General features: G+C 44.4%; 1 protein-coding gene across 3 annotated transcripts in view; it reads left to right on the top strand.

Moving 5' to 3' along the window:
* Nucleotides 1-2,242: 2,242 nt before the first annotated feature.
* The window catches only part of Vps39 (VPS39 subunit of HOPS complex), a 41,947-nt gene continuing 30,045 nt past the window's right edge, over nucleotides 2,243-14,144 (top strand). The window contains exons 1-5 of one of the 3 annotated variants that reach the window (XM_006996967.4): nucleotides 2,252-2,479; nucleotides 7,756-7,821; nucleotides 12,014-12,046; nucleotides 12,515-12,579; nucleotides 13,249-13,291. In XM_006996967.4, coding sequence (XP_006997029.1) covers nucleotides 2,407-2,479; nucleotides 7,756-7,821; nucleotides 12,014-12,046; nucleotides 12,515-12,579; nucleotides 13,249-13,291 — 280 coding nt within the window. In that variant the 5' untranslated portion in view covers nucleotides 2,252-2,406. Of the gene's footprint in view, nucleotides 2,556-7,755; nucleotides 7,822-12,013; nucleotides 12,047-12,514; nucleotides 12,580-13,248; nucleotides 13,292-14,144 lie in introns of all 3 variants that reach the window. The other 2 variants (XM_006996968.4, XM_076570424.1) reach the window with 2 other exon arrangements.

The raw sequence follows: 14,144 nt of genomic DNA, 5'->3' as shown, positions 1-14,144 counted from the left end.
TTGGGAAAAACTCTGTTGTGTTAAGCAGAAACACAATACAGTTTATAGCCCCTTGGGCCTGATATTATGATATTGGGGTTGGACATAGAGTGTGACTTTTAAGGACAGACCAGAAAGGTAACTTAGTTGGGCAGAGTTGGTCTCTTCCTTTCTTAGAGTTTAATATTGGTTGGTCTTAGTCCTTGTATCTGGAACTCAAAATATTAGATCTTTCCCTAACATAGAAATTGGCATTCTAAAATTCCAAGAAAAGACTTGATTAGAAATTCTGTGTTTCTAACTGCTTGACAGTATACTTTCATTGGATTATCTGAACAGTATTTGATAAAGACAGGACAAGCAATTCTTACATATGAAGGAATTGATACAGTACAAAAAGTAAAAACTCCAGGACCAGTTGTTTGGACATCATAATATCATACTCACCCTTTATTAGTTTTGCATTAAACCCAAATGCTAAAGTTTATGGCATGCCTGATTGTTAGATACAGACCATTTGTACAGCTTAAAATGAGTTGGTTTTTAATTCTACAAATGGAATAAAGTTATCCTCGAACATTAAGGACCCCCAAGAGTAAAGAGCCATGTTACCTGCTTCCCTAAAATGAGTATTAGGATATATGGGAGAATCAAGTTGTTTAGGAGTATTATCACCAATTTCAAAGCCCTCCAAAAGTTAGTGAATCAACTCTCAGGCATGTATAACCTGTGGCTAGAGGCATGCAGGCAAGGATAACTGAGTGTAGTTCAAAACTTTCTTAAAACAAGATTTATTTATCTTTGTAACTCGACTTTATATTTCTCAAATATAAACTCTAGATGACAACATTGGTCCAAAGTTGTCAAAAGGCTGCACATGTATGAACTCTTGCTACTTGAAATGTGGTCTCAGAGATCAGTATCGTCAGCCATACCTGGAAGTATATTCAAGGTTCTCAGTTGAGGATCCCATTCTGGTCCTATTGAATCCAGTTTACATTTTACTAACGTCTCCAGGTGATTTGTAAGTACGTTAAGAAGCAATGGCCCAGGGGGCTAGGGCAATGACTCAGATGGTAAAGCGTTTGCCACACAAGCTTGAGGATCTGAGTTTGGATCCACGGTACCTATGTGATGAAGCTGGTGCCCTTGCTCTGGGGCTGAAGACAGGTGGGTCCCTGGGGCTCATTGGCCTGCTAGCCTGGCTAACTGTAAAATGGTGGGTGTAGTGGCACATGCTTCTAATCCTAACCCTCAGAAGGCAGGGGCAGGCAGATCTCTTGAGAGTTCAAGGCCATCGTGGGTTGCATAGTGAGACCCTGTCTCAAAAACAACAGTAAACAACACAGGCCCTTTCTCATAAAGGAACAGTGGCTGACCAAAAGTGTTTACCAAACAAGCCATTTTTGTTCATGTGTCTGATCTTTGGACAAGCTGCTCTAGAATCTCTCTAGCAGGTAAATTCTGAGGGATGTCTCCAAACATCCTCTAGTGCATAACACAGTTTCACATGCAGCCCCTAAAAAATTGTGCTGGAGCTGAGAAACACTAGCCTATAATGGTATGAAGTGAGTTCATACTGTTCCTCTCCCAAGTTTTAAGTAAAGTTGGAATGAAGCACAAAGTTGTGTTTTGAAAGTTGCTGGTGGAGGGACAGGAGAGAACCACTGATCTACATACAGCTTTAACGCAGTAAACCTAAGGTAGTTGAATTAGTTGAACTGTAATGATGATACTAAAGCATATCTATTGACTTGTTAAGAGTATATCAGACTTGATAGATGCTCACAATTGTAATAAGCCTTATGCTGAAACAGTTTTTGCAGAGTAGGAAGGGCCTGCAAGGTCCATTTCCGGGGTGTTGGGGGTGGGTGGGTGGACTACAAATTTCCTAAGTGGTGTATCTCCAACCCAAGTCTGACGCCAAGGCAGAAATTCCTTTGGTTTGTTTGGTTTTTTTTTTTTTTTTCCTGGGGTGGGAGAGCTGGTTTTTGTTTGAGGCAGGGCCTCACATATCCTAGGCTGGCTTCAAATTCGCTATGCAAATGAAAGTATCTCTGAACTTGTGATCCTCCTGAGTGCTGGGATTTCTGGAGTGTGCCATCTCTCCTGGCACTCGGGCCCCTGAGCCACATTTCCGGACAGCACGAGGTCTTCACTACGTTTACTGCCTTGGACGACTCCAAGATTGGGACCAGTTTCCGCCTTTCTACACCAGCTGTCAAGATGGGAACTCAAAGGGAGGGGCGGAGCTCGTTGCAGCGGAAGGGGCGGGCTTAAGTCAGCAGGAAGTCCGGCTGCCAGGATGGCCGTGTTGCCAAAGGTCCTGTAACAGGGTCCCAGGTGGGATCCGGGTCGTCCCTGTCTTCGGGTCGCAGGCTCCGCCCTGCAGCCGGGGCGGGACGGCGGCAGAGAAGTTCCGCAGCCATGCACGACGCTTTCGAGCCGGTTCCGATCCTGGAAAAGCTTCCCCTGCAAATCGACTGCCTAGCTGCCTGGGGTGAGCCGCGGGGCCTCGGGCCAGGGAGGTGGCTGCCCCTCGCGCCTGACTGGAAGGAGACAAGGCGTCTGACCGTGTAGGTGGGCTGAGGACGCAGGCTGTCGGAGAGGGCAGAGATAACCGGACTGGGCACCCGGGGCGGCTTGCGCGATCTCTAAGGACAGTCCATTTGCGGGCGTTCAGCTCTCTCGTGCACTGTGCATTTGGAGGTTGGGCTTGCTGTATTAATTGTGCTCGATTGGGGCCCATTTCTGTGCCCAAGAAGTCCTGAGCGGAAAGGGCAAAGCATCAGGAAGTCGTTAAGCTGCCAGGGGCTTGAACTTGTTCAAATAAATGATTGTGGTGTTTTCTAGGTGAAAGACACAGGTGGTTTACCGGACATTGAACACTTTAGCACCGTATGTTTCAGAACCCTAGTTCACTCAGTTTACTTTTCTTTATGGTACATAGCTCACATAAGTGGTTGAGTGCCTTATGTCGTGAAGTACCCAAGTTACCTGACTCTGAAGTGGGAGAGCATCATAACAGACTGCCGTGAAACCTAACCCACACGACCTTGTATACTTTTTTCTTGGGATTGGCTAGTGCAGAAAGCAAGGTCAGCATCTTTTGTGTGTTCTGGAGTTCAAGAATGTAAATCTTGGCTCTCAGCTACATTGAGTGCTTTTCCATGAATCGTTATTACCTGTTACAACCCCCAAAGGCTAAGTAGAAAATAATTTAAAGTTTTTTCTATTAATGTCCTTGTCCTAGAAATCAAGGGCCTATATGCAAAGGTAAAGTTTAGAGAACTTACTTAGTTTTTACACTGAGGAAGGTACCATGATGGACCATGTGGAAATCTTGATGGTGACCAGTGTCCTATGCATCTATTGATAGTTCTACCCAGCCATCCTTCCCTGAAAGGACTTTGTGGACTCCTCAGAGGGATTCAGACTTTTGTGTTACTCTGTGGCTTTTCTCTTTGAGCAGCCTCTAGCCTCTGTAAAATAGTACCCCACTGTAAACTGGCCTAGTCCTTCGAATTAGGGAGAGAATCCTATTTCTTACAAACATCTCAAGAAAACCTCATTTCCTGGAGGAAAGTGCTCTCAGTAGAAAATAATAAATGAAGGGATTCATTTCTCTATTGTTTCATCAAACATGTATTAGATACCTACCTGGACTAAGTCTCTCCACCAGGGACAGGAATGCAAGGATGAATGAGAAATGGTGCCAGTGTACCTGGAACACAGTGAGGACCAAATGCATGAGGACGTATTAGGGTGCCAGGTAAACGATTTCAACATGCAGGCCAGGTACTCAATTCAGTCTAAAACATATGCATCCGAGAAGGATGCATGCAGCTGCTTGCCACAGGCTTGACTTACCTTGTTGGAATCATGGCCCCCTTTCCCCTCTAAGAGAGACTCATTAACTCCGCGTTGTCAGAGTAAAGATTCCACTCAGCTGAGGTTCTTAAAAACAGTTTTGAAATGAGAAGTAGCTTTTGTTCTGGTTTGACCTCTCACCAACGAGAAGAAAAGCGCTGTCTCCTAGGTTACCAAGGTCAGTGTCAGTACAGGAAGGTTGTTTACTTTTCCTTGTATCAAATGATTTCATTTTCAGGCTTTAGATAATGATTATTGCTACTTTAGCACTGATGATGATTGCTCCTAGTCATTGCTCCTTTTATGTATGTTGTTCTTTCACCTGGGAAGTTCATCCAGCAATCAGATCATGTAGAGCCAGACAGAATTTAAGCTGGAAGACTGTGGCACAGTTCATCTCTCTTCTGGGCATGGAAATGAGGACATTATTGTCCCTCCCTGAATTCCAGTTATAGATGCCAACTTTTTTTTAGCATTGGGATGTCTAATAGCATGACCCTAACCATTCTAGATTTTTAAGTGCTTTTTAGATGCATATGTTTTATCTGTATGAGTATTTGCCTGCGTGTTTGTTTGTGCATCCTGCGTGTGCCTGAGGACGTAAGAAGGTGCCAGATCCCCTGGAACTTGGGATCTGAAGCTACATATGGTTGTAAGCTACCATGTGGGTTCTTGAACCAAACTCAGGTCCTCCCAAAGAGCAGCAAAGGCTCTTAACCTCTGAGCCATCGATCCAGCTCCTGTTCTAGATTCTAATGCCACCAAATACTCCTATCGTGTGTCCCATGTTGTAATAAATCGTATTTCTTTTTCTCTTTAGTTGAGGCGAAAGGCCTTGGAATCACGGTTGACTTCTCACATTCTCAGTCTCCCAAAGGATTTTGACCGACCTGAATAAATCTCCAGTCTAGGCATTTCTTCCATGCCTGTTGCCATTGCTGTTGATGAAGGAAGGCTCTGTCTTTTATCTGAGTTACCCTGCTAGTGTTCTCGTTTACCTTAGCCTGATAGAGTAAGCCTTTGAAGACTTGAGTCCCATTGCATCTCTCTCTTTTGCTCAAACCCCTGCAGTGGCATTAACATAACTAGACTAAGTTCCAAAGTTTTCACCATGGCTGGCAGCATTGGGCATGATCATCTAGGAGGCTAAGACAAGAGCATGGGGAGCCCAGGATTTCAGGACCAACCTATTCTATGTTGGGAGACACTGTAGACCTTGTCTCAAAATAAGAGCAAGCAGACAGAACACGTGAATTGTGTATGTATGCCTGTGTATATTTGTATTTGTGAAAACTGCTCATTTTTACTTGTATGGCCCAAAGAAACACTGGAAGAATAAACCAGAATTACTAAATGATAGCTGTAGCTTTAGAAAGGACAGCAGTGGATAGAGTGGACGGTAATGTAGACTTTTCATAGGTTTTGGGCTTGTTTGTTTCTGTTTGTGCTGTATGTTTGTTTATTTGTTGAGATAAGATATCACTATATGTTTCTGACTGGCCTATAACTCTCTATGTAGACCAGGCTGGCCTTGAACTCAGAGATGTGCCTGCCTCTGCCTCTGCCTCTGCCTCTGGCTCCTTCATGCTGAGATTTAAGGCATTCATCACCACATCCAGCCCAATTTTTGGTTTTAAACCACACACACACACACACACACTATATATATATATATATATATATATATATATATATATATATATATGTATGTATATTTTATATTTATATTATATAATTAGAAATCAAATTTAATTTTATAAATGCCAATCTCAGAGTACCACCCTGGGAGTCACTGATCAGAATCATTAGGTGTGAAGCTAGGCATTTTCGAGTAAATCTACTTTATTCTGATGCAGCTAAGCAGGAGTTTACCTTGTAAGAGCCCCTGCACTGGGCCAGGACTGAAACTGTTTACTGCATGAAGTTAGGCTGCGTTACACTGCTGGACAGACAGAGTTTCATCAAGTCGATAAGAGCAAGAGGTCCCAGCCTTACTCATTTCCCAGGGAGTTCGGATCTAACCTCTAGCCTCAGGACTGGGTCTTACTTCCCCTTGTTATGACCAGGACTCAATATGGAGCCAGGGCTGACCTTCAATTTATGATCCTCCTATCACTTGAGTCCTGGGATTACAGGTATGGGCCACCACACCCACCTCCTTGGTAGTTTTCTGGGACTGACTCTAGTTGGTTTACATGTGTATTACGTGGTTGGGTAAGATGTTCTGTTTTCTGATATGCAGTACTGATTCCCAGGTGAACATCCATGTCGTGCTGCTCCCGGTCTGCCAGGCTTTTTGTTTTCTCTCTCTTGTGTTCCACCAGCTCTGTTGTGTGAGTCCGTGAGTGCAGTGGCGTGCCCTTTCTAGACAGTCGTATTACAGCATTTTTTCACTGTCCTCCAGCTCTTACTTTCTTTTTTACCTCCTTTTCCAAAATGTTTCCTGCGCCTTGGTGGGGTGGGGGTGGGGTGCTTCTGTAGACGTCTGTGTAGGGATGAGCACTCAATAGTCACTTTTTCCCAGCACGTTAACCAGTCATGAGACTCTTCATTAACTACTGTCAACTGCAGAAGACGCTTCCCTGGCCCCGTCTGAGAGTAGCGTGTGGTAATGAGCATAACCATAGATCTTTAGAAGGCAGTTTGATGCCGTGTCCCTGGAACAACAGTAGCAGATAATGGTAGCAGTTTACACCCCCCCCCCAGGGCTTATGACTCCCGAAGCCAGGGACTTTTGATTAGGTTTACCTCTTGGGGAGCAGGCCTCAAATCTACTCGTAAACTGGTTGGTTACCCACCTAACCACTGTGCAGTCACTGTTGTACCAGTGGGCATGTCCCGCCTGGTAGGTTGGTGTCAGAGCATTCAGGGTTCCCAGCTGAGTAACACCACTGTTGATTTTTCTCTCCTCATAGCCTGCGTGGCACCTCGTAGTTCTGGGACGGCTAGTCAGCGGGGAGGAAATGCCTAGGTCAGTTCCAGCTCAGTTTCTCCATGCCCTGCAACCAGAGTGAGTTGTGTCTTCAGCAGTAGTGGCTTGCCCTCTAGATATGGTGGGAGACCAAGAGTGATGGCAGTACACTGTATTGTTTGGGGGGCCTCTGTGACCTTCCTGGCCAGGAACATGAGGTGTCCCACAGCTAGTGCTGAGATTTTCATTTGGTAACCACCTTCTTCCTGGAAAAGCATTGTCTACCCATATAGGATGCCTGTGTTCAAATTCTTTCTCTTGCTAAAATGATACACACACACACACACACACACACACACACACACACACACACACGTATGTTACTTTTATTTATTTATTAGTTTATTTGAGACAAGGTCTCACTAGGTAGTGCTTACTGGTCTAGAACTCACTCTGTGGATCAGGCTGGCCTCCAACTCGGAGAAATAAAACATTATGTTTTCAATTTACTTACAAAGTAGTGGATCCATGAGGCTTTTTCATACATCCTTAGTCTTGGTTAGCCCATCCCCACTCCCTGTCCCCCAAACTTAATTTTAAACAATGAAGCCAAGGACATTTCTTTTCTTTTCTTTTTTTTAATCTGCTAACTTTCTAGCCTAAAAATAATCTTATTTTGGTAGCCCAGGCTAGCTTTACACTCATGGAAGTCCTCCTGCCGTAGTGGTCCAAGTGCTGAGATTATAGGTGTGGACTACACATCTGGCAGAATAAGTACTTCTTGGTTGTTTCGTTTTCTGACACCCCTTTCTCTTCCTCCTCCTTTTCAGCCCTTCTCTGCCCCCCAATCTCCCCAAAACCGTGAATGCAGGATTTATATGTCTCACACCAGGCAGGTGCTCTGCTGCTGAGCCACAGCTCCAGCTCCTCAGACCCAAGTTAAAGAACTAGGGTTTTCACGAAAGCTCATTAACTTTCTCTGGGCTCTTTTCCAGAGGAATGGCTTCTTGTTGGAACCAAACAAGGACATCTTCTTCTCTACAGGATTCGGAAGGATGTTGGTAAGTGTCTCAAACCAAGAAACAGCTGGCTTGTGGTGATACGAAAGAAAGCTTTACTAGTTAACTAGTTAACTAGTGCACAGCTGTGCAAACAGATTCCTAGACCAGTAAAGGAGTGGCTAGGAGAGGAGTGGGGACTGAGAGAGGAGAGAGGAGAAGCATGAGAATCTCCTGGGATCTGTTTTCTTTAACAGACTGTTTCCTCCTCTAGTGGGTGGAGCTGAATAGCACACACCTTCTTATATAGGAGATTGACTGCTTAATAAGAAATGTTTCTGATGGGATAAGAATCCCGTATAAATGCTATATAGTGATAGGCAAGAAGAGAAAATCCTGTAAAGAACAGTATCCATTGATGTGGGTGGCGCTAACCTATGAGGCTAGGCTACGAAGAGGGCAGTCTAGGTTTGTGTACAGTTTTACTTCTTGGCCACATGATGGGTGAGTCCTTTCCAATACCAGCATTCTCTTTGTAAACTTTGACAAGGTTGTTGGGAGCAGGTAAAGCAGTAATCGGCCTGGGAGAACTTTAAAAACTAAAGCTCTTTGTCAGTAATGGTGTACAATAATAACTAAAGTGTTTGGAAGGTGTCCTGCTAGGGACTATCCCCTTTTTTTTCTGGTTTATGCCTATACTTTTCTTTATGGAAAATGGATGTTTGGGAGGTTGGAAAGAGAGCCCCACTGGTAGTTTGTGCCTTGTCAGTATGAGGATCCCCAGAACTGTCATAAAACAGCCAGGCTTACCATGCATGCTTGGAAACACAGGTCTGAGGAAGTAGAGACGGGCAGACTAACAGAATTATTGAGTTCCAGGTCCCAGTGACAGACCTCATCTCAAAAACCAAAGGTGGAACATCATCTGATGTCCTCTGGCCTCCACCTGCATGTGCACACCTGTACATATGTTCCTGGACACAGGTGTGGACACACAGAAAGAAAAAGAAAGCTGATGTTTGCATATTATACCCTAAAATCACAAGAAGACCAAGTTGTCATTATTCGATCGTAATGGACCCGAAAGTTCAACAATCACATAGTTTTAATTTTTTTCATTTTATTATATTTATTTATGTGTATATGTTTCTGTGTCTGTCTGTCTGTCTGTGTGTCAGTGTCTATGTACACATACATATGTAACTAGGGAGGGCAGAAGAAGGCATCAGATCCCCTGGAGCTGGAGTTGTAGGTGGTCGTCAGCTGACAGATGTGGATGTGCTCTTAACCATAAGCCGTCTCTCCAGCCCCAGAAATTACAGTTTTCAACCTGATATGTATTTCCTTAGTATCTTAGGGTAAGAGTAGACATAGGACCCTCTCTTTTGGAATCTGGAAAGGGGTCTCATAACATTGGGGAAAAGAATATCTTTCTGAAGCAATACAGAAAAAGGAAGGGCCCTCTCCTGGGCATGGTGGCTTACCCATAATGCTCAGGAGACTGAGGCAGAAGGGTCACAAGTTTAAGGTTAGCCTGAGCTGTATAACAAGACCCTTTCTCATAATAAACAATAAAAAGGCATCAGGCATGGTGGCTTGCACCTGTAATTGCAGCATGGAGGAGGAGGCTGAGACAGGGGAGTCATCCATGAGTTCATGGCCAGCTTTGCTTCACTACATAGTGAGCTGGTCTCAAAAACTAAACAAAATAAAAAGGAAGATCAGGTTCTATGAAAGGTAAGAGGAGAAACCAGAGACTAAAATAGAGAGTCTATTTCATTCCTAAGTTAGCTATATTTCTAATATTTCCTGCTGCTCCTGCTCAAAAGTACCCTGGGAAAAAGTCGGGGGAGGGGGGAGCAAAATATACAAAAACAGTCTTTCAGGCCAGGTGTGGTGACTTCATGCCTGTAATTCCATGACGTAGAAAGCTGATGCAGGAGTATTGCTTCAAATTCAAGACTAACCCATAGTTAGTTTTAGGCATGCAGGCCCGCGGTTATCTCGGAAAGGTGTTTTGTATGTTGTTCTGTTATGAGATGAACTGGCTGATTTTTTTTTTTTAATGACACATTAGTTTTGCCTGAAAGACTAGTTTTTCAGACCCCTTGGGGTATTGAGTAAAGTTTTTTTGTTTGTTTGTTTTTCAAGACAGGGTCTTACTGTGTTAACTCATAGAGACCCACCTGCCTCTGCCTCCCGAGTGCTGGGATTAAAGGTGTGTGCCACTGTGCTCGGCTGTTTTGTTTGTGTGTGTGTGTTTGTTTTGTTTTTAAAGAAGTCACTTCAGAGGAAGACAACTGGCAGTATTTGTCAAAAGTTATAAAAGTTAGCACTTCCAGCAGAAGGCGAGAGTTGTGGCCAGTCAGTGCATACCCCATATGCTTGCTGCCTTCTCAGACCTGAAAGAATTTTTTAACTCATCCAACATTGATTTGACTAGAAACCATTGCTAGTACTGCTACAGAAGGCTTCCCCCTTCCCTACTCACTTGCAGTTTCCACCAGAGAAGGGGAACTAGAGCAGGAGGAGAGCAGATGGGAGGAGATGTGGGGACTTCAGGAAGCTCAGGGAAGGGCAGGAGGAGGGCAGATGGGGTGTATGCAAAGGTGGATTCCAGGCTGCTACAGGACCATCCAGGAAAGACAGGTCTGTGAGACATTTCATCCTTCCTGTCACTAGGTGTCTGTCAAGAAGGGTAGCCAGCAGGTCTCAGGCTCTGCCTCCAGGCTCTCCAGTACTGAACCAGGGCTGCTTTGATGGTGGTCACCAGCTTCCAAAACCTGCTCTGGGCACCCAGATAGCCACACCCCTCTTCCTCAGAGTGAAGTAACTTCCCATCTACTGTCCTTGGAAATAACCTGGAGGGTTATAATAACCTTTCCACAAATAATCGGACATCCAGGGAACTCATCTTCTAGCTTTTTCTTGACCCAGAGCTACTTTGGCTTCTAGCCTCAAGCTCCATAGAACACAACTGGAATAGGCAGTGAGCAGCCTGGCTCTGGATTGCAGCCCCTGTGAAGTACAAGAACCAGGTGTGGCCAGCTCTGGAGAGCCTGAGGTCTTGTCCTTAAAAATTTTTCGGTTGAGGTTGGGGATGGCATTACATAATGAATATGATGTTAAATATTCTAAAATTGCAATATGCTATCCTTTGGAAAATTTGTGACTCGGTGAAACTATTTTTCCAGATGTTAGTTTCCAGTTGAAGTTTCAAATCATGCATGAAAAGGGCCATCCAGTGCATCAGACAGACCAGTGTGCTCTTAATGTGCTCTTAATGCTCAGAATAAAAAATTCACTGATATGTCTGAGGGTGAGTCCTCATTCTGAGAAACTCCCTTGGTCAAGTATATTATCGACAGTGAAAATCTAGTTACTTGGATGGAATATTGCTCTTTTCCAGCTCTATCTGTGTGAGAGCAGATGTTTGTCGAGCACTGGCTGTTCCCCTAGCTACTTAATCCATCAGACAGCTCAAATGTGATTTTGGAACCTGCCATAGTGCAGCATAGCTGTAACCCCAACACCTTTGGAGGCTGAAACAGAAGAAGGTCAAGAGCTCCAGACCACCCTAGACTATATAAAAAGGCCCTGTTTCAAAAATGCAGTGAGACCCTGTCTCAAGACAGTCAAACCAACCAACCAGTGAGGGGCCATTGACATGGTCCGGAGGGTGAAGTGCTTGGCTGACGACCCAGATCAGTCCCCAGAACCTGTGTAAGGGTGGAGAGAACCGGCCCCACAGAGTTGTCCTTTGCTGTGACAATGTGTGCTCCTGCCCCAGCAACAAAATAAAATTAGGGAAAAGTGAAAACCCGTGTAGAATTTGTGCCTGTGTGCTCCTGCCCCAGCAACAAAATTAGGAAAAAGTGAAAACCCGTGTAGAATTCGTGCCTATAATCTCAGCATTCGGGAGGCTGAGGCAGGAGGGGATTATAGTAAGTTCAAGGCCGGCCTGGGCTATGTAGTAAAACCTAGGCCACCATAGGCTACAAAGTAAGACCTTTTCTTAGAAAACATTGGGATAATAAAACCAGCAACTCCTTGGGGTTAGTTGTGAGGCGATTAAAAAATGTAGATTAAAATCAATCCAGCACTTTGTGACTAGTTACTGCTTCATAGTGCCGTCGGTATTGTAATTTCTCCCATTTTGATTGGGTAACTTCTGTAGCTGAAAGTGTTTGTTTCCCCAGCCAGATGGGCTCATGTGTCTCTGTGGTGTTGTCTTTCTCCCCCTTTTTTGCAACAGTGCCAGCAGACGTAGCCTCACCTGAAAGCAGCAGTAAGTGTAGACGCATCCCCGCACTCTGGCTTGGAGATGGTGCTCTTTGCTCTGTCCTCTGGTGCAGGGTGTAGGGCTTCGCTCGGAGGTAGTTGTAGTGGAAGTAGACTTTGCGCTGGGTCTCAGGGCTTGCGCTTTCCCGTGACGACTAATCTTTACCCTCTTCTTGAGAATCACTTGGCCAGTGTGTTTTGTAGAGTAAGGTCTTCAGACTCCAGGTACCCTGCTGCGTTGGTAAGCATCGTGTGATCTTTTCTGCTGTGCTAAAGGTGCATGCAACCCTCTGCTGGAACCCTGGAGTTGAAAACCACCTACTGTGCTCAGTAAAGAGAGCTGCCTGTTTTAGACCTCGGACTTGTAGTCTTTTAGGTGTTTTTAGAGATTTATTAGGAGTGCAAATGGTGCCACATTTTTATTTTATATGTGTCCCTATATTTGGAACTACAGAGGTTTTTTTGTTTCCCATAGGTTGTAACAGGTTTGAGGTAACACTAGAGAAGTCCAATAAGAACTTTTCCAAAAAGATCCAGCAGGTAAGTGGCCTTGATCCTTGCTGTAAGTATTATTCGGCTTCTGTGAGGCTCTGCTGTGTTAGTCTGGTTTTCAGTACTGTAATTCAATAACTGAACAAGGCTACTTTAGGAAGAAAATAGATGGACTGAGCTCACAGTTCTAGAAGTTCAAGAACACAATGCTGCTGGCATCTCAGCCGTGATGAAAGCCTCGTGACAGGACACACACAAGGAAAGGTCATACTGTCACACAGGAAGCCAGAGATGATTCAGGAAGAGACCTGACCTGTTTACCTCTCTTGAGAACTAATTGAATCCCATGAGCACTAATCCACTCTCTTCTAATTATATATGCCATTGACTTCCCACCAGGCCTTACTCCTTAATGTCACCGCAGTGGGAACCAGGCTCACAACACATGCATTAGCTATTAAGGGATACATTCAAGCCCTAGCCAAAGCCAGAACTTGATGATGCTATTTAATTTGAATCCTCTTCTCTCCACCCTCTGCCTGTGGTCAGGTGCCTGAACCCTCTTTCACAAGCAGAAACCGTGGTCACACAGAAAAATGAGTCAGGAGTCTCTAACCAGTACAGGCCCTTTAGTCTGATTTAGTCTTCTTGTTAAGTGAACTTTTGTTAAACCTTACCAGAAATGTTAATTGAGTATAATGATTTGCTATTTTCCAGATCCATGTGGTTTCCCAGTTTAAGATTCTAGTCAGCTTGTTAGGTAAGAAAAGGGGCTACATTTGTATTTCATGTGTTAATTTGACAGTTAACAATGAGCTGGTATCTTCTAACCATATACAGCAGGGCATACGGGTAATAAAAGCGGCATCTCCCATGACTTTGAACTCTAGTCTTCAAGATTCTCTGTTCAGTGATCAACAAGTAATGATCCATCCAGTGATCGTATATTTATATGCCATACCCTGTGCAAGCCTGAAGTAGACATGAGGAATACTGAGATCAATGAGACATTGTTTCTACCTTTGATATTTATACTCTGATTATCATGGCCAAAATTTAGGAAGGAATGGTGATACAAACGGTAACAGTGCTGTGGGATCTGAGGAATGGGAAGGACTGATAGTTTCCATAGGAAGAGAGAAGTAGGCAGAGCCTGGGTGGCAAGAAAGAACTTAAGCAAGGCTGTCACGTGGCAGTAGATGGTACTTGTGGCCTGACTGAGGACATGTGGTGAAGAGTGGCAAGCTTTCAAGCCAGAGGCAGCAGATAGGGCCAGACTGTTAGAGCCCTCACTTGCAAAGTCATAGTGTTGTAGGAGGCATCCAGAGAGGCCAAGACTAGAAACTTACCTCACACCCTGTACTATTTAGCCTGAGGCCTCGATAGTAGAGCCATTATAACCTGGGTCCACAGTTAAGACGTTTAAGCAGTAAATCTTCACCATAGGAACTAGCTAAAGGTCATTTCAGGTGTTTTGGTAATCCTTCTGCCCACAGGTTTGCTTTCTGCAATTTTGGTTACCTGTGGTCAGCTGTGGGATTCAAGGGAAGATGGCAGTAGGATATTCTGAGAGAGACAGCACTCATGTGCTGTATTATAGTTGTTCTGTTGAT

The sequence above is a fragment of the Peromyscus maniculatus genome, chromosome 4 (assembly GCF_049852395.1).
Source record: "Peromyscus maniculatus bairdii isolate BWxNUB_F1_BW_parent chromosome 4, HU_Pman_BW_mat_3.1, whole genome shotgun sequence".
NCBI lineage: Eukaryota > Metazoa > Chordata > Mammalia > Rodentia > Cricetidae > Peromyscus > Peromyscus maniculatus.
Note: the sequence above shows the minus strand (reverse complement) of the source record. Positions and strands in the feature narration are given on the sequence as shown.